The sequence below is a fragment of the Aptenodytes patagonicus genome, chromosome 3 (genome assembly GCF_965638725.1).
Source record: "Aptenodytes patagonicus chromosome 3, bAptPat1.pri.cur, whole genome shotgun sequence".
Lineage (NCBI taxonomy): Eukaryota > Metazoa > Chordata > Aves > Sphenisciformes > Spheniscidae > Aptenodytes > Aptenodytes patagonicus.
The window spans coordinates 91,393,840-91,418,139 of NC_134951.1; the positions used below are offsets into that span (position 1 = coordinate 91,393,840).

Below are 24,300 nucleotides of genomic sequence, written 5' to 3' on the forward strand. Positions count from 1 at the left end.
ACTTCTTTTGTGGTAACAGTGCCCACTACTGATCACTGCCCCTTTACCAAATTGCCAAACTGATCTTAGTATCTTGAAGTATCCCCATACCATACTTTCTCGCTCTCCAAACTACTTGGATAAATGCAAACTGCTGTAAACCATACCATATAAGGCATAACTTTCTGCAGTATTCACACATGCTTAACACTGCTTCTGACACCTAGCTAATCAGAGTCTTTTTGCTCAAAAGGATTCTCCTGTCTTTTGCAGATAACTGCAAGAAAAGATAAACTTTATCACTAGTATTGTGTTACTAGTCTATGTAGTAAGTCTAATATTTAAATGCCAAAATTCAATTTTTAAGTCAAATAAATGACACTTTGGGGCTTTACTCATAGAATATGAATTTTATCTCTCTCTCCTGTCACTACAGGCTAGAAGTTATGTTTTCCTCTCCTTTTTCTTCACAGCGCATCTTGTAGACAGGCAACGAACAGGAGAGAATGAAGACTAAGTGGTTCACTAGAAGTCATTCCAGCACTCGGCACTTCTCTCTTCCAGCTAATGCATACTGTTAGTTGGAAATGGAGTCCCTTCATTTTCAGATAAGGTTTTTGACCCCTGCAGTTTTTAAGATACGATCGTATTTTCCTCGGTATTCCCTGATGTAGAAGCAACTTCTTCCCACTAAACTTTTTGGTTTAATAATGACCAGCTTGTTTCCTAGCTGCCAGCCAGAGAGGCAGATGAAGGACATGACCCAAAGGAGTTACAGACATCCTGTCCACAGCTTTACTGTTTCACTGGCAAAGTAGTGCCAACAGTCGTCAGATGGCTAAGATGAACCACAGGTTCATACACCAGTCTCTCAGGCATTTGAATTTCATATTCTGACAAGCAGTAGCCAAACCTCTGGTAAGTTTTTGCAACAATACTAGTTTCTTCTAACCAAAGATCACTCCCGAAAGCAGGAAATAAACTGATGCTTTTTTAACCGTCTGCATCAGCTGTGCTGTAGTACTGGAGGGACGGAGCTGTTCTGCATGCAAAATGGAGCCCAGGGTGCAGAGCTCAGCAGCCAAGAGGAGTTTTAGCTGAGAAAGAGGGGCTAAACATCTAAACATCTGCAGCCAGAAATGACAGCTGAAGCCAGAATACCCCTGGGATGGTACATCCTCCTTCCTGCAGCACCTTCATCTCACGGGCGCATCCCCAGCCTGTTCTGAACTGCATCTTTTTTAAAATGCTATAAAGGGGCAGTGGTTGTCTTTCTAAAATTGAATCTGCTGGAAGAGAGAAAGCATCTTTACTCCTGTTGACGCTTTTACCAACTGGAATTTTGTTTTGCTATTGCTTGACAAGGTTATACGTAAGGTTACCTTGCCACCAGGTTATATGACAAGGTTACTATCGAAGGTGTTTGCAGCCCTGGAAATGGCCGTGCATTCACCAGTATCCACATGTGGGTTATCTGCAGGTCCAAAAGGCTCAAACGTTACTTCTGTAAAGCTAGCTCAAACCCCCATTCTTCACTGAACAGAAACATAAAATGGCGGCGCTGGGGGACGCTCCCCACTCGGCCCGAACACAGACCTTCCTGCCACTGGAAACTAAGAGCCTTAACGTACGCGTGTGGTATGTTCGACATAGAACAGGGCAGCCTGCCACAGCCCAGGAGGTGTGAAAGCGCGGCGGGATCCTTGCCCCGGCCCCGGCCCCGGCCCCGGCCCCGGCCCCGGCCCCGGCCCCGGCCCCGCGAGGCGTGCGCAGGGCCCGCCCGACGGGCCCCAGCCGCCGGGTCGGCAGCCCACAGCGGGACTCTCCGGCCACCTCACCCGCCCCAGACACCTCCCCAGGACGGAGACGGCAAAAGGCACGGCGAAGCGCCCACCGCACGGGCACGGGAGCCTCGCCCCCTCCCGCGCGGCGGCTGCCTCTGCCGGTGGGAGGTGGGCCGGGGACGAGACAAGCCCCACCCGGCGCCCGAGGGCCGCGCGCACCCTGCGGCGGAGCGGCGCTTGGCACGCTGGGAGCCGTAGTCCTCCCCGCCGCGCTGCGCGCCGGGAGCTGTAGTCTCCGCCGGCCCGCTCCTCGCGGAAGATGGGGGCGGGCTCGAGCGGCTCCATTTTGCGCCCATTGGAGGGGATGCCAGGCCGTCCCGCGGTCCCGGCGGCGGCGCCAGCGCCAGGCACGGCGCGAGCTGCTGCCTGCGCCTCTCCCCCGTCCGCGCCCTGACCGCCGCGCCGCGCCTCGCCTCCTCCCTCCCTTTCCTCCTCTCCCCTGCCGCCGCCATCGCCACCGGGGTGGGGCCCGCGCCCGCTCCCCCCCGCGCCGCCCGGCCCCCGCCGCCGGCCGCGGGCTGAGCGCGACTCCCGGGGGCGACGCGGCGGCGGCTCCATGGTGCCCGCCGCCCCCCCCCGCCCCGCAGCAACAGGCAGGACGAGGAGGAAGCGGCCCCCGGGGGTCACCACCGCCCCGCCGCCGGCCTGAGCAGCGCCGCCGCCGCGGGAGCGACCGTGCGGGCGGGGGGCGCCCGCGGGCCGCCGGCGATGGCGAACCAGCTGGTGATTCTCAACGTCTACGATATGGTGAGCGCCCGGCCCGGCGCCGGGGGCCCGCCGCGGCGGCCAGGCCCGGCCCGGGGCCGTTGGAGGCAGCGCGGCCCCACACCTGTGGCGGCGGGCGCGGGCGGGGATCCCGGCCCCCCTCCCGGGAGGGCCGCGGCGGCCTACGGTGCGGAGCGGCCTGCGGGGGGGGGGGGGGGGGGGGGGCGGGGGGCGAGGGCAGCGGGGAAACTTTTCCTGCCCTTCCCCTGCCTGTCCCCGCGTGAGTGGGCTCCGTGGGCTCCCGCCCCTGGGGGCGCTGGAGCAGGAGAATAACGAACCCGGGGCGGGGGGCGATAGTTTGAGAGGTCTGTCAATTTCCACCGATCTCTTGTGACCTGCAACAAAAGTTTGCTGTGGTGCCGGGCCGGGTCTTGTCAGCGACAGGTTTATCCGCTCCCTGTCGCAGGAGAAACTCCTCCCCTGCCGTGAATAAGTGGCGAAACGTGAATGTCCCCGAGCTGTTGTTCTTCCTCTGCTATCGCCCCCGGGGCTCAGCGGGGGGGGGGCTGCCTTTCCTGCTCCTGAAAATCGTAAAAGTGGCTGATCTTCCAGCAGGATAGTCGTTGGGGATAACCACTGCCTCTGTAGGGATAAGAGTTTTTTCGCGCTGTGCCAGTAATGTTTTTTTTTCTAGACCAGAATTTTTGAACAGTTTTGGTACGGCTGCAACTTGGTAGAACTAAGGGAATTGCTGCAGCTTGATTTGCAGTCCTATGAGCTCACTTTCCCTCCCTTCTGGGTAATCTTTCTGTGACACCTACAGCAATTGTTGTATTGTCTTATGTTCAGCTGGAAGCTGCTCAAATGCCATGGTAACAAATGAGGTGTAAGTACCTGCATAGAACAGGAGGTGCGGATAAGTAATATTAAGAAAATATTATCCGTTAATGCGTTTCAATCGCTGGAAATTAGAACAAGTAGCACTAGTTCTCTGACCACGTTTTGAGTCTACTGATAGAGGGACAGTAAGATTGACAACTAGTTTCGGGTAACTGTGTTTGCGTTACTTAGGTTATTTTGGATAGGCTTTCCTACCACCACCACCATTATTTTAAAGTAAACTTTTGGGTTTTTAAAAGGGTGAAGGTGTAGAGTCAGTGACTGCTGGCAGAGAGAAAATGCAGCTTGTTTGCTTGGGAATACTCAAGCTTAAATGCTAGAATATTTAATAGCAATCAGTAGGAAGCTATCTGGCTTGAAATTAAAATTATATATGAGGTTATATGAACTAGCCTGATTCCTGTCATTATTTTCTTTCACCCTAATACTTATCGTAGAAATCAATGTCCTTGTCAAAGGATTTCTTCCCCACCCCCCTGTGTCCGAGTTCTGTGTCTGTTCTGTCTGTTTCCTCACTGCAGAGAATGAGGAGAGACTGGAGAGAGGAGTGGTCTATTCACTGTGATTTTTCTGAGAGAGGGGAAAAAAAAAAAAATGGGGTTTTTGCTCACCTGGTTGAGCTCATACGTGATGCTGATGTGGCAAAACGTCAGTGTGCCTTATTTATACTAGACTTAAGGAGTGAAGGGGGCTCTGTCGCATGCATGTGTATGACTTCTCTGGACTACAGTTAAAAAATATACATTGGAGAAGCTCTTCTAGCATGAAAAGAGATGGTTTTACATATATTAACTATAAATATTGGTACAGAGAAAGAAGTAGGACTTCAGTTTCAGGACTCTTACATAAGATAGTATCTTTGAAGTCAAGGCTTGACGTACTTCTGACTCGCTAAGATGGAAGACTCTGTTCTCACAAAGACTTGCTTAGCTGTGCGAAGTGTCGCCTGGGCCCAGTTCACAGGCAGGCTGTGAAAACTGAACAGAATGGACTGTCTCCTGTGTAAGTGCCTGCCTGGAAAGTAATGCCATGGCCTCGGTGAGAAACTCCATTCTCGCTGTGATGGTAGCATTGGTGGGGTGTGACTTCAGCATGCCTTTTCTTTTCCTCTTGTGATAGTCTACTCTTTCATTCACATGGTTCTCCTTCATCTCTTACTCCTTAGATTTCTTCGCTGCAACCCATATCCTCCTTTCTCTTTCCTCCAGAGTTGAATTGCTGTGATCAGTTTTGCTCCAGCCATCCTAGGAAGGCTGACAGTTGACAGGAGGGAAGGGGAAAAAAAAGCAACAGGAAGGCTGTGCTCATAAAAACCAGTGTCATACTTTTCCTGAGGACATGTTGGGGACTGATGGTTGTCCTGTTGCGATTAGTGGGGCTCTGCCTACGTCAGGAAGCAGCGTAATCTCTAAAGCAACCATCTGTGGAAGGAACTTATTCTCCAAAAGAAGCAAGCAAGCACATTTATTTGCAGATGTTTGATCACATGTAGGGGTGGCTTTTTGTGCGTTGGTCTGCAGTTGGGGTATTTGTTGAAGCTGTACATCACCACAAATTATACATAGTGTAAGCTGAGACCACTAAGCAGAATATTTCTGCTACTTCAGCTGTGTTTGTTGCTTTGTAACGATATCTACATTATTTGACCATTAGAGAAACAGATTTTCTTTAAACTGGAAAGAAAAACTAAGGTTCCCACGGTGTCTGAAAGACACTGTCAATGTACATCTTGCTTCAACCTCTTTCGCTAAACGATCTCTCAGTCCATTTTAAACTTGTTTGAAGCAGGTGCTTACACTAAAGTCTCACTTTCATGTTGCATAGCAGTTACATTACTGCATGTAGACAGCCTGCTGAAATCAATGATACTGCGTTGTTTGGGGGCACTGAGAGTAGGAGGGAGAAGGGAAGAGTCTTTTGTAATAGCTATTTTGAAGTTCTGTTTATTCATGAAATCCTGCCAACTGTGTATTGAGGCACTAGCAGGTTTACTGTTTGCTTCTGACATTTCATGTCACTTGGAGGTGGATTTGGGGTTTTTTGTGGTTTAGGTTTGTGATTAGGGTTTTCTGTTTCTCTTTTGGAACCAGAGACCACTGTTAGTCACCTGGTTGACAGAATCAACACTACTATAATTGCAATAGTCGTATGAACAGCTTTATTTTAACCTGAGTGCTAACTGTAGCTTCATTTCCCAGACAGCTGCTTAGGTATGCAGGGGAATACTAGGTGACCTTGCTACTGCTGAAACTCCTTGCAGGACTGAGTCGGCTGGTTTTGGAGCATATACCCTTCCATTGTCCTTAGCACTTGAAAAAGCAAAAATCTTTGATAAAACCAAAGGGTGAGGAGGGGTGCGCGTGTTGCACAAGAAGATGGACTTTCAAGTACTGGTAACTTTCTGGAGGGAGAGAAGCTTAAGGGCATATTTATGTGCTGCAGTTCATGCCTTTGACAATCTTTTATGATCATTAAAAGGGTAGGGTGAAGACTTGGATACATTGTGTTTTGAGAACCGGAGTACTTTATAGTTTCATTTTAACTAACTGCTATTTTTAGGAGTCTGGCTTTCTTGTGCCCAAAGTAGCATCCTGTTTTTTCCCTTGTCAAATAAGGCTATGACAATCTAAAGTATTAACATAAATGAAAGCTTTGAAGAAAGTAATGAAGATATTTTTGAAGCACTGGGATTAGTGGTTTTCTTTCATTTCGGTGACATGAATTCATTGTGCGCATAGAAAAATACTTTCCTAATATTTTTGTTCTGATAGTTGCATTAAACGTGAATTCCTGTTTTATAAGACTGACTTATTGCAAAATATTGAGGATATGGGATTATGCTTCTTCTATACATTCTACTATGGCAAAATTCATATCAGAGTAAATGAAGGGAATCCAGTTTGTGAAATGGAAGTAAGGATGTAGCTTTTGGGATCAGTTTGGGATTTCAGAACTTACAGCATGTTACTAAACCAGTGAGCTATATATATATATGTGTGTGTGTGTGACTTAATTTACAATCTTTATTTTGTAAGTTGTATATAATCATTTCAGCTGTAGCCAGATTCAGTGTACTTTAAGTTGCATTTGTCCTGTATTTCTTTCTTCAGTGAGATAAGGCATTTTGTTCAATGAGAAGATGTGACCAACCTTCCAATAGCTGATCCAGATTAAGTAATAATTAGATATAATTACTGTTCCTAGGGGGAAAGTAATTCTGCCTTATTGAAATTCTTCTATCTTCAATTAACCTACTCTGTTCTTACTTGAAATACTAAGTGAAGTGCCAGCTTGCTTTAGGCGCTTCTTCCAAAGCTGCTAACATTTGTTTAATTTGCCACCACTGCTCAGTTTTTGTCATCTAGTGAGCCCCATGTATTTAGGTGGCACCACCTAAGTACCAAGGTGGCGTACTTGAATAGCACTGGACTTGCTGAACACCGTGTTAGAGCAGCTTTCCATCCCGTTCGTCTGCTTCCGTACGGATCGATGGGAAGGGTTGGTGACCTGCTTTTCTGTCCTCTCCCTATACCTTGCATTAGGTTTCACAGGGTTGTGGGAGGGGAGGAGCATGAATAATTTTTCTCTTTTTCTGCCTAGTGACAAACTAGGCTTTATTACTTCCACTGCTTATGGGATATCTTGTGTAACTTTTCCATTTTCAGAGAGCAGCGATAACCTTGCTTGGCATTAACAGATCTGATGCGTATGCGGTGTGTAGGTTATTTGAAATTCAGAAGCTGGACCCAGAGTTTTCTGGCAGAATGGGTGTCCAGGAGAGGAAAGGCTGGAGCGCCAGGGACCCTGTCTAGCTCAGTTCTAGATTAGGTTCATTTGGATACACCTTCTCATTAGGCAAACGTACTCTCTTCCTGCGCTGACAAACTGTATGTTGAATGTGCCTACGATTTTGACTATAAATATAAACCTAAAACTATTTTGAAATGGTCAGCTGGTAAAGTGTGGGATAGGACTGGCTTCGGAACTGAAACAGGTTTTAAGTAGCTCTTCCATTTTCCCGGGGGCTTTGATTTCACTTTAATGAGCAGAATCCATTTTTTTTTATGCTCACAAACCCATTAAGTTAGCTGGGTAGTCTTAACATCGTTCTCCTTTCTTCCACTCTTCTTGTTTTCTTCCTGTTCTATGTCTTCCTATACAGACTAAATCTAACCCGGTATATTTCTGGATGTAGCTTGATCTGAAAAGTCTGGTTAGACACATACGGACTAGCTCTGCTCTCTTCTGTGGGGAGGAAGGAAAGAACTTTAAATAGACCTTTAAAGAGACTAAGGTGATGATTTAGTATAATCGTCCATACCCCGCTAGCTAACATGGCAATGCATTAACAAAGCCAGAAATGAAAGCAAAGTGTAAAGTTTAGTCTTGGGCAGAATTTTTCCACAGATCTCAGTGATCCTTAGCTTTAAATAAATATAAGGAGCAAAATCTGTCTTCTGTTTATTCATGTTGACAAAATTTCCAACAACTGGCTTGTCTAAAGAAGAGAACATCAAATCCTCAGCATCTTGTTATCCAGATAGTCATTCGTGTTCTGTGTCTGCTAGCACAATTGTGAATTTTTGGCTGGAAAAGTGATGTGCTGATGTTTGGCAACTGCTAGTCACTGAATTTGAGGGACCATTTATTTTAGGTTTGATGATACTTAGAATAAGGATGACTGTAAAAGCCAAGTACATACATATCTAGTGCCTGAAAATTTGTAACTTTTTGCCCGACTTGCTCTTTTTGTCATTTAACTTGTTTTGATTTTCATAAATAGCTTCTCAGCCCAAAGTTTAGTATATAATTTTTACTAGGAGAAAATGGCTTTCAGAAATGCACGTTATATGCCATAATGTTTGTAATGGCCCTGTAAATTATGTACTAACTCCAGCTAGCACATCTTAACAAAGTGTGACACCTGTAACCTTTTACATTTTTATCATCAGTTGTGCTGTTTTAATAGTGACTTCACATCAGAAAGCACTTATTATGTCAACAGGTTGTGTAAAGAACATAGCTTCTTTTTCCTCCTATTTGCTAAACAAATACTAATTTGTTGGGGCTACTACCTCAGTCTGTATCCTGCCTGCCAGCTGGCTTTTTGAAGTCTGCTTTGTAGAAGCTCGCAGGGGTGCCCTTTGGGACCAGATGACCTGGGAGGAAAAATCCCACTACTGGAGTAATTGAGAAAATAATGTTTTCCTTGTATTTTTGAGAGGTTTCTCTTGCTAGCCAACTTCAGTTTTAAGGACGCAGCTGAGGCGCTTTTTTTTTTTAGCCTTTGTTTGAGCTTCCTTTTTAAATTATGTGTCACTTGAAAATTTTTGCTGCTTGGAGACTGATAGTTTGAGGGTGGTGATGTAGCCAAGGAAAGACAGTAATTTTGAGGTTTTCCCTTTCCAGAACTCTGTGCATCTTTAAGGTCTTGAGGGTAATAGTTAGCTCCTGATAGGCACTCGCTGCTGCTGCTTTTGAAAAAGAAAAGAGAAAGCACTAAGGGAAGGGTTTTTTCTTTCCTTTTTTTTTTTTATTTTATTTTAAAATTATCACTTCCTGGTTTCCTTTTGAAATGCAGCTATTATCTGCTGGGTACAATAGAAGTGATATATTTGAAACAGGTGTTAGACCTATGCAAGAGACTTACACCTGATGTATGGAGACACATACATCAGGAGTCTGGAGAGAGCTTAGTCTCCTGTATGGTGACCATTAATTGAGCATTCGAAGACAAAATATACTAAGGTAATTTCAGTCCGTCTTACATGTCTCTGAGTATGTCTCATGCTCATCTGGTCATAAGCAAAAGTGTGGTCATTGCTATAAATGACAGTTGGTGTGTGTATATTACAGTCCTACATTCTGATGTTATTTTAAAAAAAAACAAAGTGCTCCTGCAAAATTACTGCAGTCGATTCTAGAATGTATTCCACCTAGTGGAAAACTTTACAACCTGTAACTTGTTGACAAATCAAAAGTTGATCTGGATTTCTCCCAGGTACAGTCTCCTTGGTTGACAGACCTTGACAGCAGTAAAACACTGAAGTAGAACCTAATGGAATTAATTCACTGTGTACAGTTGGGGAATTGTACCGGCATGTTTTGTTCCCATTAAACGGGTTGTGCAGTTTCGCTTTGTTGGTAGGGTTTTATGCTTTTGGTGTGGGCGACAAATACATGTCAGTCTGCTATCAGAAGACAAATCTGTATTGGAAACTAACTAGAGTCTTTTTTGTTTTCTTCTTTCCTTTTAGTATTGGATGAATGAATATACTTCTTCGCTTGGAATTGGAGTGTTCCATTCAGGTATAGAGGTGTATGGCCGAGGTACGTACAAGAAAAACATAACTTACTCTTTGTTTTGGTAATGCTGTTACATAAAAAACATTTTTCAGGTAGTGAGGGAAGTCTGGCTCCTGAAACCTGTTCATCAGTTTTCTCTTAAAGTTCTCATCTCTTCTGCCTCTGGAAAACACCTTGGATACGAATAATCCGGTAGTCATCTTGCATTCTTGTATAAAGCTATGCAACTATGAAAAAGTGTGCAATTTATTCAGCTAGGCATAGAAATCTTTATTTTAGGATTTGAAATACCTATTGTTAAAACAAATGTATGCTTCATGTCAGCATGGTTGAATCATGTTTCCTCAGTATTCTGCCAGCACTTAGTGCAAGGAGTTAATGTTTAGCTACAGAAACAATAGTCTGTTGCAGATAGGCACCTAGAAGTGCATGATGCCTAGGAAGAACTGTCTATTCCTTATTGGTAGGTTGGTTTATTTTAAAGAGACAGTTTCTTCAAAAGGCATCTCGTGCATACCGTTGACAAAAGATACGCTTGTGATAAATACAGCAGTACATTCCAATTTTGCTAAATAGGTTGTACTTTGGGGATGCAGCTTCCTGATCTGTTCAGGCCGCTTTGAATCCCCATTGCTGCCAGAAGGTGTTTCTGAGCATGCTGTAGCACAAGCTCAGGTCTGAGGTGTTCCTGCCTAGCAGTATAATGACGCTCTGAGGTGATGGTGTTGCTAAAAGTAGTCTATTTAAAGAAGAAAAATCTACTTCGGTTCTTTTTTTGGAATGTGTTTGGAGGCGAGGGGAAGCAGCAAAAGGTGTGGCATGCGATCCAAAGACCACATTGCGCAAAGTTATCTTAAACTATAGATGTTTCAGCTACTATAATGGTCACATTGTAACTGGGTTTGCAAGTGTTATCAAAGCAACGAATTGACAAAATACACTGCTTATTGTTAAAACTTTTTTGGATTTCTTTTAATCCAAACGAGAAAGACCTGACTCTTAATAGCGCTGTGACTGAAACCCAGTTCTTGAGCTGTGCCAAATACATGTGCCTCCCTTCCTGTTCAGATTGTAACAGTGTTCTCATATAGCAGGTCATATGCCTGCTAGAACAATGACTTGCATTTTTCAAAGTACATCAAACTTTATTTATTAACCTGTTGTAAAAAAGATTATCCACAAAACTGAATGCTGGACTTGGATGATGTGTTAGGAGTTTTGAGGAAAGGAAGCGTGAAGTCACGCTTAAAGCTTTTTATTGCACTCTGGGTGTGGCATGCTGTGTTATCTTACAGACACAGAAGGAAGCTAAAGCACACCATGATATTTTCATGTACTCTAAGTGCTTATGCCAGCAGATGCTACGTGCAGACTTCAGATGCATGCACTGGTTTACTTTCTTGTTATAGTAAAGAACTCGGGACGGTTGAACTCTTGCAAATCAAGACATTAAAAAACCTATTAGGCCAGTACTCACTGCCACGCTTACAGCTGTAGTGCGCACTGAATAGAAGCGCCATCAGACCTTTGAGGATGCAGTACTTTAAATCCCTAATCTATAAATATGTAAGTGGACTTTTAAAGACAAGCATGTATAAAGAACATTGGTAGGATTTACAATTTAACTTGTAAATCCTCACTTACACAATGAAAACAATATATACTTACTGTAAAGCTATTCAAGTTAAACCTGTACACTGATGTAGGAAATTTTCTGACAGTTTTTACTTAGGTTGACTAGTAGCTAACAAAACTATTCATTTCCAGCTCCTTGCATCTGTTACCCATGTAAATAAGATGTTTGGTTTCCAGCTTTAGATCCTTGTGAAGTGATCTTCCAGTCAGTGAGGTCTGCTGTTCTTTACTGTCGTTGTATGCCGTTTTTGTTAAATCTGAGCTTTCTCTTTCAGAATTTGCCTATGGTGGTCATCCATACCCTTTTTCTGGAGTATTTGAAATTTCACCAGGAAATGCTTCTGAGCTAGGAGAAACATTTAAATTTAAGTAAGAAAGATACCTATTTTCTTGCTTTTGAGAAGGCGTATTAAAAAGACAACTTGTTGCGTTTATTTTTGAGGATATGTGTTGAATGATGCTACAGGATTTCTGACTTTCTGAGAAATTAGTGTGTTTTCTTTACTTAGAAATGAAAGATGGACAGAGGTGATGAGACAGTCAGGCGTCTACAGCAAAGAACATTACTTTTAGCATACCATTACATCCCTTAAATATGTAAATTATGTGGACTTGTGGCTAGCGTTTGCTATTCATACAGTATATACAAAGGGGTCACTTTTTCAAGGTAGTGAAATTTTTATTTGAAGAAAAAGCTCAAAAATGTTGCTCTTCAAGGTTTCCCCATGTCTCTTCTCCACTGTCTCAGTGTTATTGCTTTGACCCTTCCCTGCATTACAAGCTCTTATCTGTTCTCAGCTGCCTCTTAGAAACAATATCCTTTGGAGATGAGGCGAAAATTGCATCCAGTGTTTGTCAGAGTTAAGTTGCAAAGAACTGAAGTGAGCTACAGGTGGACAATCGGCAGGGAAATAATCTCTCGTGATAAAGATGAAAGTGGTGCTGTAAAATGGAATAGAGAGAATCTTACGTTATTCTAGGAGAGCAGAAAGATCTCACCACCCCCAGTGGGGTGATTTTTGAGCAATGTATGAACAGTAATCCACCTATATCATGGAAGCCTGATCACCTTCTACTGTGTTTCTCTTCTAGAGAGGCTGTGGTCCTAGGCAGTACTGACTTTATGGAAGATGACATAGAAAAAATAGTAGAAGAGCTTGGAAAAGAATTCAAAGGAAATGCTTATCACCTAATGCACAAAAACTGCAATCACTTTTCTTCAGCTTTATCTGAGGTAAACAAACATGAAGGTCTACAGAAAGGTGCTTCCCAGGAGGCTACAGAGTGTCCTCTCCTTCCTGTCCTTTGGAATGTTTGGCCTAATTTGCAACTTCCTATCTCTGTGACCTTGGGCAAATGTCACCATTTTTCAGGTTTTATTTGTGCTTATGTCCAAAGCACAAGATTTTCCTGCCAAAAATGCTGAATGTTGTTGTCATACACAGTTTGTGTTTGAGCAGGGGTGCATTCCTAACTGAGAGACCTAGTAAATAAAGTATTAACAGGATCTCAAAATCATTTCAGGTGCTTCAGAGACCACTACTGAAGATAGAACCACGTGTTATTTTTATCAGTATTTCCCCACAGAGCCATCACACTGAAAATAATTTTTAAAGTTATGACCTACTGTTAAAGGCAGTACTTCAATGCCTACAAAGGCATTGAAGTTTCACAGACAATGTTAATCTTCTGCTTGAGAGGCTTTTGTCAAGTTCATTGCTCTGCCAGCACCTGTGCCCTGGTCATGTAGATACCTGAGTGGTCGTGCAAAGTATCTGACTGTGGAGTTGAATGGGCTTTGCTTTTTCCCCTCAGCTTTATTTTAACATGATCAGTTTGCCAATATGATTGAATGCCTGATCACTCGCCTGTGTATCAACACAAGGCAAAGGGTCAGGAACAAGTAACCCAGGACAAAGAGGGGAATGGCAGTTGCGATTTTTATTGGTAGTTAGCAATCTGTGCTTGTCAGAATTTATTCTAATGTTTCATTGAAGCACTCCAAAAAAGGGATGGCTATTTTTTCTGTGGTGAACTTCCATAAAATTTAATTGTTCTTTTTTTCAAAATAGTTAATGGCACACTTATTGTATAGCCTGTGTTTTGCATAGACCGTTTGATCTTCCAGTGGTACTGGAAAATTTTATTGAAACGATGATTCATGTGCAACGCTGGTACAAGTGAGTAGGGTGAGACACTGGCAAAGCTGCAGTTGGCATGAAGTCTGGCCTATATGGCCAGGTTTTTGCCATACTCTTCAACCGCATGATCGTGTTGTTTCTATTTTATGTCTTGTCCTATTTAGTGTTCAAATTGACTATAAAAACAGGGATATAATTACAAGTTAAATGGTGCTTAGTTACAGCAGAGTAATGTTCCCATTCGCTATGATTTTCTCCAGATTTGCACTGGAGTAAGTAATACCAGAAGTGAGTATGGAGGTAGTTAAGTAAAATAGCTCACTCCTTCAATAGTGGCAATGAAACCATTTAATGACTGATGGACAGTAAAAACAAGTATTTAATGCAGCTTTATATATTTTTGAGGAGTTGAAACCAGCTTTGCATTGCGTAGCTTCTCTTGTTCCAGTGAACCTAAGTGTGTGTGCTTGGCCTGTGTGCTGTAAGATAGTGACATCTTGTGCAAAGTCATCAGAGGCCGTCGCAGTGAATAGCCTCAGCTGTATGCGTAACTCCACATAACTGTAGTATTGACACTGTCTTTTTGACCGCTTGATTTCAGGGTGCTTTTTTGTAATAGTGAGATTTCTCCTGCAATTTCTGTTTCTGAGGAATTAGCGGTGAATAGAAAGCACACCTTAACTCATTTCTGTGCCTTTTATAGAAGTTACTCAAAAAGAGCGAGGTGGTTAGGCTTTTCAGGACTTCTAAAAAAAAGTGTAGAACCACGTGTCAAACTCTCACAGTGGAAAACAAGTCCCCTTGTGTGAGTTGGGATGCTGCTTTTACTGATGGAGAAAGTTGTCAGTGCAGCTAACTTGAGTGCTTCTTGACTGGCGTTTGTGATACGTAAATCGTAAGGCTGCTGCAGCCTTTGCTCTTTATTTACAATACTGTAGTTTTGTTACTGCTGAATCCAAAAGACAAATTAATCCTTTCTTTTCCCTTCCCCCCTAGATTCTGTGTGGAAAAGAGATTCCACGATGGGTGAATCGCCTTGCCTACTTCAGCTCTTGTATACCGTTTCTCCAGAGCTGTCTGCCGAAGGAGTGGCTAACTCCTGCAGCCCTCCAGTCTAGTGTTAGCCAGGAGCTACACGATGAGCTGGAGGAAGCTGAGGATGCAGCAGCATCAGCTTCCCTGGCAAGCTCAGCATCTGGGTCTAGAACTGGACGCCACACCAAATTATAAGTCCTCCTTCAGAGTAACAAACGGTTTGAAATACTTCATTTTAATCTCTCCAGCAATTGACTTCCTGACAGAACATGAGAGCTGACTCTAGAACATTGTTTTTATATGCAAAAAAGGCTCTCATCAACCCCTGTTTCAGCTCAGGATTATTTATGTAGAGAAAAGAATTGCTGGGAGAAAAGGGAAGGATTTTGTGTGAAGCCACCCTTTTCATTTTCACCTGTATGGTAGACCTGGGTTAACTTAACATCTTGTATAAAGCAGAACTTAAATTATTTGTTTACAGTATTGTGTACTGCTGTTTACAAGTCCTGTAAGGACTCCTGCCACCATGGAAGAAGAGAGAATTTGAGTTTGATTCAACTGTTGTTATAACTCAAAAGTAGTGGTATGATGCCCTGGATGAACTCTCCCCTTTGTTTTCAAGATTTAAGGCAGGTAAACGTTAAATTTCTGAGAAATGCCAGAAACTGCTGAATACTATATATGTGAACAGGGTACTGTGCACTTAAAGTGGCTGATGTAAACAGGTAGATTCCAGGATGTAGGGAGACTGGTTTTGTCCGAGATCTGTTACTAGAAGTATGACCTCTACATTAATGAAACTGTGGATTTTTGCACATAAGAAGGGGAATTTCTATCTCATTACAATGCACATTGATCCCTTTTGGGTTTTTGTTTTTTTTAAAAAAAATGCCATGTAGTTTGCATCCTATCTTCTGTCTGTATTTACAGTCTACTTCAACCAGGATTTAGACACGTGCAGATCATCTGTTAGAAGCATCAACCAATTTTTCACATTTGCTTTACTTGATTTCCAACTTGTATATAAAAGTTAGTACTTGTATTCTTTTTTTGTTTCATATAGTTTGGAATAGTGTAATACAAGCCATTTATGGGTGGGGAATGGCCTTGCTTTCAGCTGCTGATTTTGCTTCATTTGAGTTTGTAAACATTCGTGTCCTTTTTTTTTGAGCTATAAATTACTGCCCAGATGTGCATATCCGCACAAATTATAGAGAAATCCTAATTTATTTTCCCACAGTATCTGTCTGTGGCATTAACTTTCTTGTCAGATGTAATGAAGAAAAACCTGAAAATTGCTTACGCACCTGCGTGTTTACACAGCAGAACCCACTAATCTGCACACATGATTATATCTGAAGGTAAGAGATATTATTTTCTAAAACACAGAAGTATGTTTGCTGGTAGATTATAATTAGAGCTAAATTATAATTAGTGATCAGAATATATAATGGAATGCCTTATTCTTGTTCACTTACCAAGAGAATTAATGGTTCTTCCAGTCATTAGTGTGAATTAGTGAGGTTCTCTTGTGCACATAAGATACAGTAGCACAAACATGAGGGAGGTGAGCTTGTGTATTTTGAAAGACTTGCTGCCTTAAACTAACAAAAAACCATACCATCCGTAAACTGATCAGCTCACAAAGAAGTGCGCATTACTGGAAGTATAAATGATTCTTACAAGCTTTATTTTCAGTCTTGCTGGGTTTAGTTTTTCCATTAAGTGAAATACTGACTCTACAGTTTCTGCTGTTTACAAGGAAAAAAAATCCTCTCGGGAGGCAAGAATGCTCCACGTTACGAATGCTCCTAGCCATGGGTAGTCGGTGCCATTGAACCCTACAGGAAGGTGCAGTAGGCTGTATCGTAGTAAGAACTTTCATGATTGCCATCTCCGACTCACGTTAGAAAAGAGTGGAAGTTTTTCTGCTAGCGGTTGGGTTGAATCCTTTGTCAGACAGTCTTTAAGTTTTCGCTCATCTTCTGTGATGCAGTGTAGGTACAGAGAGAGAGAGAGAGAGACTCAGTTCTGGGGGGGGGGGGGGAATCAAGTGAGACTCTTGCCGGAAAGTGGGATAATAGCAGAAGTCTCTTTAACTGTAGTTTGGTATGTGGTTTCATGATCTCTTCTACCAAGTGGGAAGCGCTTACGACTGACAGGTCTACCACTAACCGCGTTCTCTGGTCTCCAGAAGCTGGACGTACTGACTGTCCCTGTTGAGTGCTTTTTCACTTGAATGTCTGAATTTGAGTTCTCCTTTCTTTTTTTCCTGTAGTGAAAATGAATATGGTGGTCTCCAGTCAACTCTCAAGCGTTACAGAACTGAATCTCACGCTACTTACAGCTAAGACAACAGACAGGTTATTTTGTCTCTGCTGTGCAGCTGTGGTAGTAATGTGACTAAGTCTCTTGGCCAAGGCAGGTCCTTTATTCAGCTCAGGGTTGAGGCCACTGATCTAGCAATGTACTGTAGCTTTTCCTAGGTTTTAGGAAAAATAAATAGAATGAATTTTCATTGCTACCTAACTTTTATGTACCAAAATCAGCTTTTTAGGCTTCTGATATATCCAGAGCTCTAGGTCACAAATCTCCACACCTTCATTAACACACACAACTACAGCATGTACAATGCAAGAACATGACAGATCACAGCACAGTTTTTATTTGGAAGTAAAACTAAGACTATTTTTTATAAAGCAGACTGGAAAGTTTGTAACAAAAACATTCATTTTATTGGTAGCTGTACAGGTGAAAATACTGTCTTACGCTCCTTTGGTTTGGGGGTTTTTTTTGTTGTTTTTTTTGTTTCTAAACCATGCATTTGTAAATCCTGTGAGGAACTGACACCTGAACCCTGAAGGCCGTTGGGTATTGTATCAAAGCAAGCGGTACTGTAACTTCGATCGCGTGCTGTCAACTCAGCCTCCACTGGATGCCTCCAAGAAGTCACCCTGCCAGTGGTTACTCCAATTTGTTAGCAATAGAGCAAGTTACCTTTCACCAGCATTACTGCCAAGCAGGGATTACTTGAGTCTACTAATGACCACACTGTGCTAGGACTAGAACACTCCAAAATGCTGTGAGAAAGCTGGACACCTGTGGAGTCTTTTCCATCAAAACGGGTAGAAAAATATCACTACTTCAGGGTTCTGCTCTGTTTACTTTCTCATTCTTGTTTGATTTTCTGTAAGATAGTACTTTTGATACATATTATATTCTTTAACTCAAAGTCATTTTATTTAAATGCCATTTTCTGTTCAGCAAGCCAAAAAAATCCAATGTACTGTCAGTGTGCACCAGTAACTTCAGAGTCGCTTGGTAAAAACATAGTTGCATTACTTCTAAAATTTGCAATGCAATTCTGATCACTGTTGATACATGATAATTTTCACTGTTGGAAGTTGGTTACAAGCTGAATATTCACTGATGCATTTTTTGTAAACTTGTTTTCAAGTTTACTGTACTACATAGTATTTGTATAAAATTCAAAGAATTTTGACTTTTGTTACCTGTACATGGCAACAAGTTGTCTAGCATCTTAAACTTAAATCCATCAGTTTATTAAAAATACTTTTATAAAAAAAAGGCAGTTGGCTGTGTGTGTTATTCCCCTGGTACCTACAGCTTATTTTGTCAGTGCCACCCAAGCTGATCTTTGGTTTTGAAAGATGCTTTCAAAGGTTGGTAAAACTATCCGAGGGTTTCCTATAGTTAAGCTATAGGCTATATTCTGGCAAGGGCAGCAGGAGCTGCAGTCTGGTTTGTCTGAGGCATTATTGAGAGCCACTAGTTTTTAATAGACTAAATTCAAAATGGTTTCAGATTTGGTGTGCTAACTACAGCTATTGGGGTATAAACCGCTTAGGATATGCTAGGTGTATGTTGCAGATATTATGTGCCATATTCTACAAATTTGCTCAAAAGCCCAGCTCTCTAGTCTGGATTTGCACCAGACTAAGCAGCCACAAGGCACGTGGGGTCTGTAATGTCTGCGCCTTGCCCACTCCTTCGAGCAGAGCAGAAGGACCCAGACTACGGTAGACTACCAAGGGCAACACCAGCCGAAGCCGCTGCTACCTGTGCTACGCCCGCTCCTGCAGTGGCAGCGCCGCTGGTGGCACGGCCCAGCGCTGGCCCAGACTGGAGAAACCCCCCTGGCTGTCTAATTAAAAGGTTGCCAAGCTATTTTCTGGTCAGGGCGGTTCAGCAGTTGGGTTGCAGCCTGACCGCCTGCACAGTTCTGTGGGGTGGTGGCACCTCTGCTCAAAGCTGTGGTTGCTCTGGTCAGCAGAGCTGGCTGTTCCTCGCAGCCGCGCTGGCTGTGGGGTCCCATGGGGCAGCTGCACGGTGAGCCAGCCGGCAAAGCGAGTTCCCCAAACGTCCCAAGCTCAGGCACAGAGCTGGCAGCAGCCCTTGGGGATGGGCTCTGCCAGCACCCAGTGGTGCTGGCTCTGGACTCATCTGCAAAATGCAGATGGGTGCACGTGTTTTAACAGGATAGATACTTCTCTGCACATCCGGGCACTGATAAATTGGAGCACTGTCCTGTGGCTGTCAAAGCCAGTGCTGCCCTGCCCCTCTCGCCTCACAGCTGGGAAGGGGATGTGTTTTGCCCTGCTTTGTGTGCCCAGCCTGGCATCTCCCTGTGCACTGCTAACGAAGAGTGGCTAGGACAGGACTTGCTGTAGAAGCTGCCAAGGTACAGGTGTGTTCCCTTTTCCGACTGCTGCTGGACCCTAATCACTAGCAAAGCTGCAAGAGAGTTTGAGGAACTCGTAACCTGTTGAAAGGAAACTTGGCAACTTTGACAGAGTTCATCAGCTTAAAACTGAATTCCGGATAAATTCACGTGTGGCATCCAATGGCCAAGCGTGCCTATCCACTTCTAGGAAGGCAATCAATACACAAAAAATATATATTGCATTGTTTGTTAATGGGTGAGTAGCTGAGTTTAACTGAACTGTTCCTGAAGAAAACAGAAATGTTTCAAATGAAATTTCATTTTCTTAAACGGTTTCCTCAGGCATTCACGGTTTAAGTTGCAAATTTGTCATCAGAACAGCTTCTCAATAGGCAAAGCTTTTTACAGCTAAAGGCACCGTAGTCGTATCGCTCCCCCAAAATAAATGTTTTCTTTCACAGTGCTCCATATAAGGCAATGAAAATGGTTATTGGACAGTAGCTGACTTTCTCTGATACCCTTTGGTTTGATCTAAATCAGATCATAATAAAACTTCAACAAACTTGTCAATGTAACAATTTGTCAGGGAAGCCCATGGCGTTGCTCTGAGAAAGCAGCTATACTCCACCAGTAACTCTGATTCCTACTGGGCTGGGGTAGCAATCACACATTTCTCACATGATCTGGTCCACTAAAACTAGCATATCGCACACTAAACCAGGATCTAGCCATAAAGAAATGCAAGATTCCTGCGCTGGTGCAGTTTTAGCTTCCTTTGGGGATGGTAGAGGGCTACGTGTATCTCCGGGTCTCCTTAGAGAGGGACGTTGTTCACACCAGGCCGGCTCTCCATCCCTGTCCATCTCTGAGCAGCAGCCCAGGGCAAGCAGAGCTAAGGTAGCACCATTCCTTCCGCAGGTGGAAGATGGGTGGCCAGCAGTTCTCGTAGTCTTTTCAAAGTGGTGTGTCAGTCCTGTAATCCTCAAAGCAGAAAGCCTGCTGCGCTTGCCGATTACCTGCTGTGCTGCTTCTAGCCCGTGCGGTTGTGTGAAAGGAGAGAAATCACTGTTAGCATCTTCTGAATGAAGCCAACGAAGGTGAGAGAGGGGTTTCACGTGTGCCCCATGGGGGCTGTTCAAACTAAGCCCATGGGTTTCAACTCTTAAGATTTCTTTTCAGGGAGCCTTTTTTTTACCTCCCTTTCACCTTTACGCAGCCTGAAACAAGGCACCCAAATACTGGACTTCCAAGAAGCCATGGCTGTGTTGCTGAACCGTTCCTGCAAGGGCTCACCATAGCTTGGGAAGAGGGTTAGGAAGGGGTTCAAGCCATCTCAGATGAGAAAAGCCTTTCCTGCAGCCGTGACGCCAGCCTCGTCCTCTGCCCCAGGTGACTGCGGGGCAGCAGCGTGGGGGGTTCAAACGCGCCTTTTGTGGGGTTTGGGTCTGGTCCCAGCGTGGCTGCTGGCACAGTCCATATGGGTCTTCCTTTACAGTGAGATAAATGATGTGAATCGGACCACCCCCTGCCAAACAGGGCACAGGCAAGTTTCTATCGGGCTTTAGCAAAACGTGGCCAACCTCCACGGCCAGCAAAGGACAGGGGGGACGAGGAGACCCTCTGTTCCCAGTGCGTGCCTGAGTGACACGGCAAATGTGGTTTCGGCTGGCCTCCCTCACGTTTCCCAGGTCTGAACAGTCATTACTGTTAGCTCAAGCAAAGCCAGGGCTTTCCTCCCAGAATAAGAAAAAAGCCCCATTAAACCCACCTAATGACAACACCAATCATGTCGAACAGAAAATGGCTTGTGTCCCCTACTCCGGCTTCTGAGGGTTGCGAGTTTTGTTCTGGTTTTCCCATTCCTAATTTGCCTGTGGGAAACACTGCCTCCCCCCAGTCCTCCCAGCTCAAGCACACAATAGCTGCTTGTTTTTTGCCTGGAAGGAATTGCTGAGCCTTTAAATAGCTGGAATTGAGTTTATTTTTCTTCTGCACTTCAGCTCATTCATTGCCCCAGTCATAGCATCCTAAAAGTGAGGATTTCCAAGAGCACTAGAATTTTCCCCCTTTTTTTTTTTTCCCCAAAAGATGCTCTGCATCTTAAATTTCATGCACCAGCCCCATGTTAAAGTCACTAACTAATCCTGCGGTGAAGTGTCAGCTTCCAACAAATTAATTCACATGCCATTAAGCAAATATGATCTGAGTAGTGAGGACTAGCAAGAGCTGATGGCAATGTAGCTGACTCAAACGCAACTGTAAAGGTCAATTATTTTTTATGTCAGAGAGACTTGGAAAGTTCAGTAAAAGCACTGAACGAGAACCGACGATAGTCAGGGTGACCAGCTGAGCGGAGGCTGCTCAGACTAGCTCTTACCTCCAGCACTCTGGAGCCCAGGGCAGAGAAACGCCTCAGGGAGTTCCCTGGCTTTTGAGGATGCTCTCACCTCTGCAATTGCTTTTGTTAAGCTGCTTTGCTCTTCCAGGAGCCTTATGGCTCCTATGTGCGTTAAGGGGTTTAAAGGAAGGACAGTCTCCGTGGCTCAGACCACTGCCTCTGCCCCATGGCTCCCCGCACAAACGCTCCTCCGGTGAAACAGCCACGCCGCGGCACACACACAAGGATGCCACGCTCGCCCCATGCTTTTGGAGAGTAGGGGATGAGCATGGCGTGGGAACCAGCAATGCATCCTTCAGAGAGACAGGCAGCCTCTAGCACCTCTCCAGGTCGCACTGAGCTTCAAAGGTGTAATGGTTGGTGCTAATATTGCGGAAGTTGTCTTCAAATGAGAAGAAAAAGGCTTTCATACTAAATATACTGATATGTAATTATTTATTGATAATGTACTAATACTGCAGAATTAAACCAAGTACAGGCAGGAATCTGTTCAGAGCTAGACTACACACCTTCCCAGTCCTAGCCTGTAGCATAACCTATATGTAGCACATCCAGAGCAATCAGCTCCTCAGAGTCATCTTTTTCTCCCTCACTCTGTCCTCTACGGATCTTCAACTTCCTAAATGGTCTCTGAGGACTTGCCTTTTACCTGCAGACCAGGTAACCCTATAGGTCATGACACTCTTCCCTGACTGTGTCACGAGCTAATCTATACTTCTTCCTTATCTTCTGGGGAGGTTTACTGAGAATGTCTTCAAGTAGCAGCAACCCCCACCAGAAACGGGCTCTTGTTTAACGTCCACCAGAGGTGGCCTTTGCAGTGTATACCTGGTAGCCTGGAAAAGCTCAATTCTGTCCCTCCTTGCAGAGTCCAAGGTGACTTTCTGCTATCTTTCCGAGCCAGCTGTTGCCTCTAAGCCGTGTCTGCAAGCTGGACAAAAGTGCTGAAGTAGGTTACTTTTCAGCTGATCACCTTCCTAAATTTTAATCTTTCAGTTTTATAGGAGAAAAAACCCCACACCCTAAAAGTGCACTTCTAGTGACTGTCAGCTTGATTTTGAGAAGCTTGTCTTCGAGAAACACTAGAAACCCCATGTCCATAGGCAGCTGGAGAGGCCAAAGTACTCAATTAACAGCTCTTCTAGTTTTTCAACTGTGGAAGCCTGTGCTGGTGACATCATCCTTCCATGATGACCTCAGAATAAAGAAACCTTTGCCCTCCCATCTGAGCAGCCCACAAAAGCTCTCTTGGCGCTCCTTTCCCAACAGCAACTTGCTTTTGGGACAAGAGCCACGGGGATGGACCGTCCGCAAGGTTAAATCTCAGCCGTTGGGGCGCTGCAGCGGGTGCAGAGCATGCCCTGCGAGGGGACCCAAGCCAGCGCCGCGCCGCGCTGCTCAGACGAGCAGGATGGACTCTCGGAGACCCAGCAAGAGATTTCAAGGGCTCCATCTCGGTTCCCCCCTCCCCATAGCATCACCTTACTCTTACTTCAGAAGAAGCCCCCGGCACAATTGTTCTAGCGTTAAGTGACCTTTCAGCACGAGGGAGGGTTGCCACTCAGACCCAAGGGCTAAAGCTGCTTTTAAATTTGAAACCGTGTTTTTAAGTAATGCACTCCATGCTGGTGCCTGCAGTGTTTGAAGGAATGCATCCAAAAGCTGCAGCTGAGCCTGGGTCAAAGAAGTCTCCTCTCTCTACCCAAACGCAGGACAAAAACTTCTAGTTATGGAAGAGCGTGATGTGGGTTTGTGGCTCCTTAAGAAACACCACCTGCCTTGGGAGGGAGACGGACTGAGGGAGGCTTGAAAAAGCCCAGCCATCGCTCCGCTCTGCAATCCCTGGTGACAGCGTCCCACCCGCAGGGCCACGTGGCGACAGAAACACTAGGCACAAGCGCTCCTGGAGTCTTCTCCAGCAGCTCTGTCCCTCCCCATGGGGGCAAGGCCACGGGAGGGAAGGGTCCGTCCTGGCACTGCCCTTATTGCCCAGGCAGCGGGCAGGGGGGCGAACACCCCACTCTCTCCCACCTCCCTGGCAGCAGGCGTAGGAACTGCCTGCCTTCAGGGGGGCTCCCCTCCATTCCTGTGCTGCGAGACTGATAAGCAAGCCTGAAAAATAACAAAGCTGGACTCTAAAACTGAACGGGGAATGAAATGCTGTCCCACCAAACTGCGCAGCAAGCCTGGCTCCTGTAACACAGTCCCACGCAGAGGATGGGGTAGGATGGGTAAGGCTCTACTGCAGGTTTTAGTACAGGGACATGCTTAAGGCACTCAGTCAATAACCTGGTTCACTTGGACAAGCAGCAAAGAAATAAACAGCCTGGCTTTTATATTTTGTGAGGAAAGGGCTTTTCTAATGTTTGTGTAACACAATATTCCCATTTAAACAAAAAGCTGGGGTTCCGCTCGCCTCGCCATGCTTATATGAGGCTTGGAACAAGAGTAAAGGTGGAAACTGCTTTTTCTGTGGTAAACTCCTGGCTGTGGGGACCAAACAGCTCTGCTGCCATGGGGCTAAAGGACAGACTCAAGTCACTCCTTCCTCCCGTGAGCACAGAGATTGGGCTCAGGAGAATGCAGACACGCTTCTCTCTGCTGGCTGGAAGAGCTCACCTTCAAGGCTAGTTTAAGTCCAAAAAGCACCCAGAGAAAGAGCGTCTCATCACA

At 44.6% G+C, this 24,300-nt stretch overlaps 1 protein-coding gene across 3 annotated transcripts; it reads left to right on the forward strand.

Annotated features, from left to right (window-relative positions):
• Positions 1-2,403: 2,403 nt before the first annotated feature.
• DESI2 (desumoylating isopeptidase 2) lies at positions 2,404-18,130 on the forward strand. 3 transcript variants are annotated; one of them, XR_012994973.1, is made up of 6 exons: positions 2,404-2,570; positions 9,686-9,758; positions 11,645-11,738; positions 12,462-12,603; positions 14,507-15,906; positions 16,824-18,130. XR_012994973.1 is itself a non-coding variant. In XM_076334223.1 (5 exons), the coding sequence occupies exons 1-5, from the start codon at positions 2,532-2,534 to the stop codon at positions 14,738-14,740; spliced, it is 582 nt and encodes a 193-aa protein (XP_076190338.1). In that variant the 5' UTR covers positions 2,404-2,531; the 3' UTR covers positions 14,741-18,130. The 3 variants fall into 3 exon arrangements, 1 of the variants encoding a protein (XP_076190338.1); XR_012994974.1 differs by having other exon boundaries at positions 14,507-15,574; positions 15,786-18,130; XM_076334223.1 differs by having other exon boundaries at positions 14,507-18,130.
• The last annotated feature ends 6,170 nt before the right edge of the window (positions 18,131-24,300 follow it).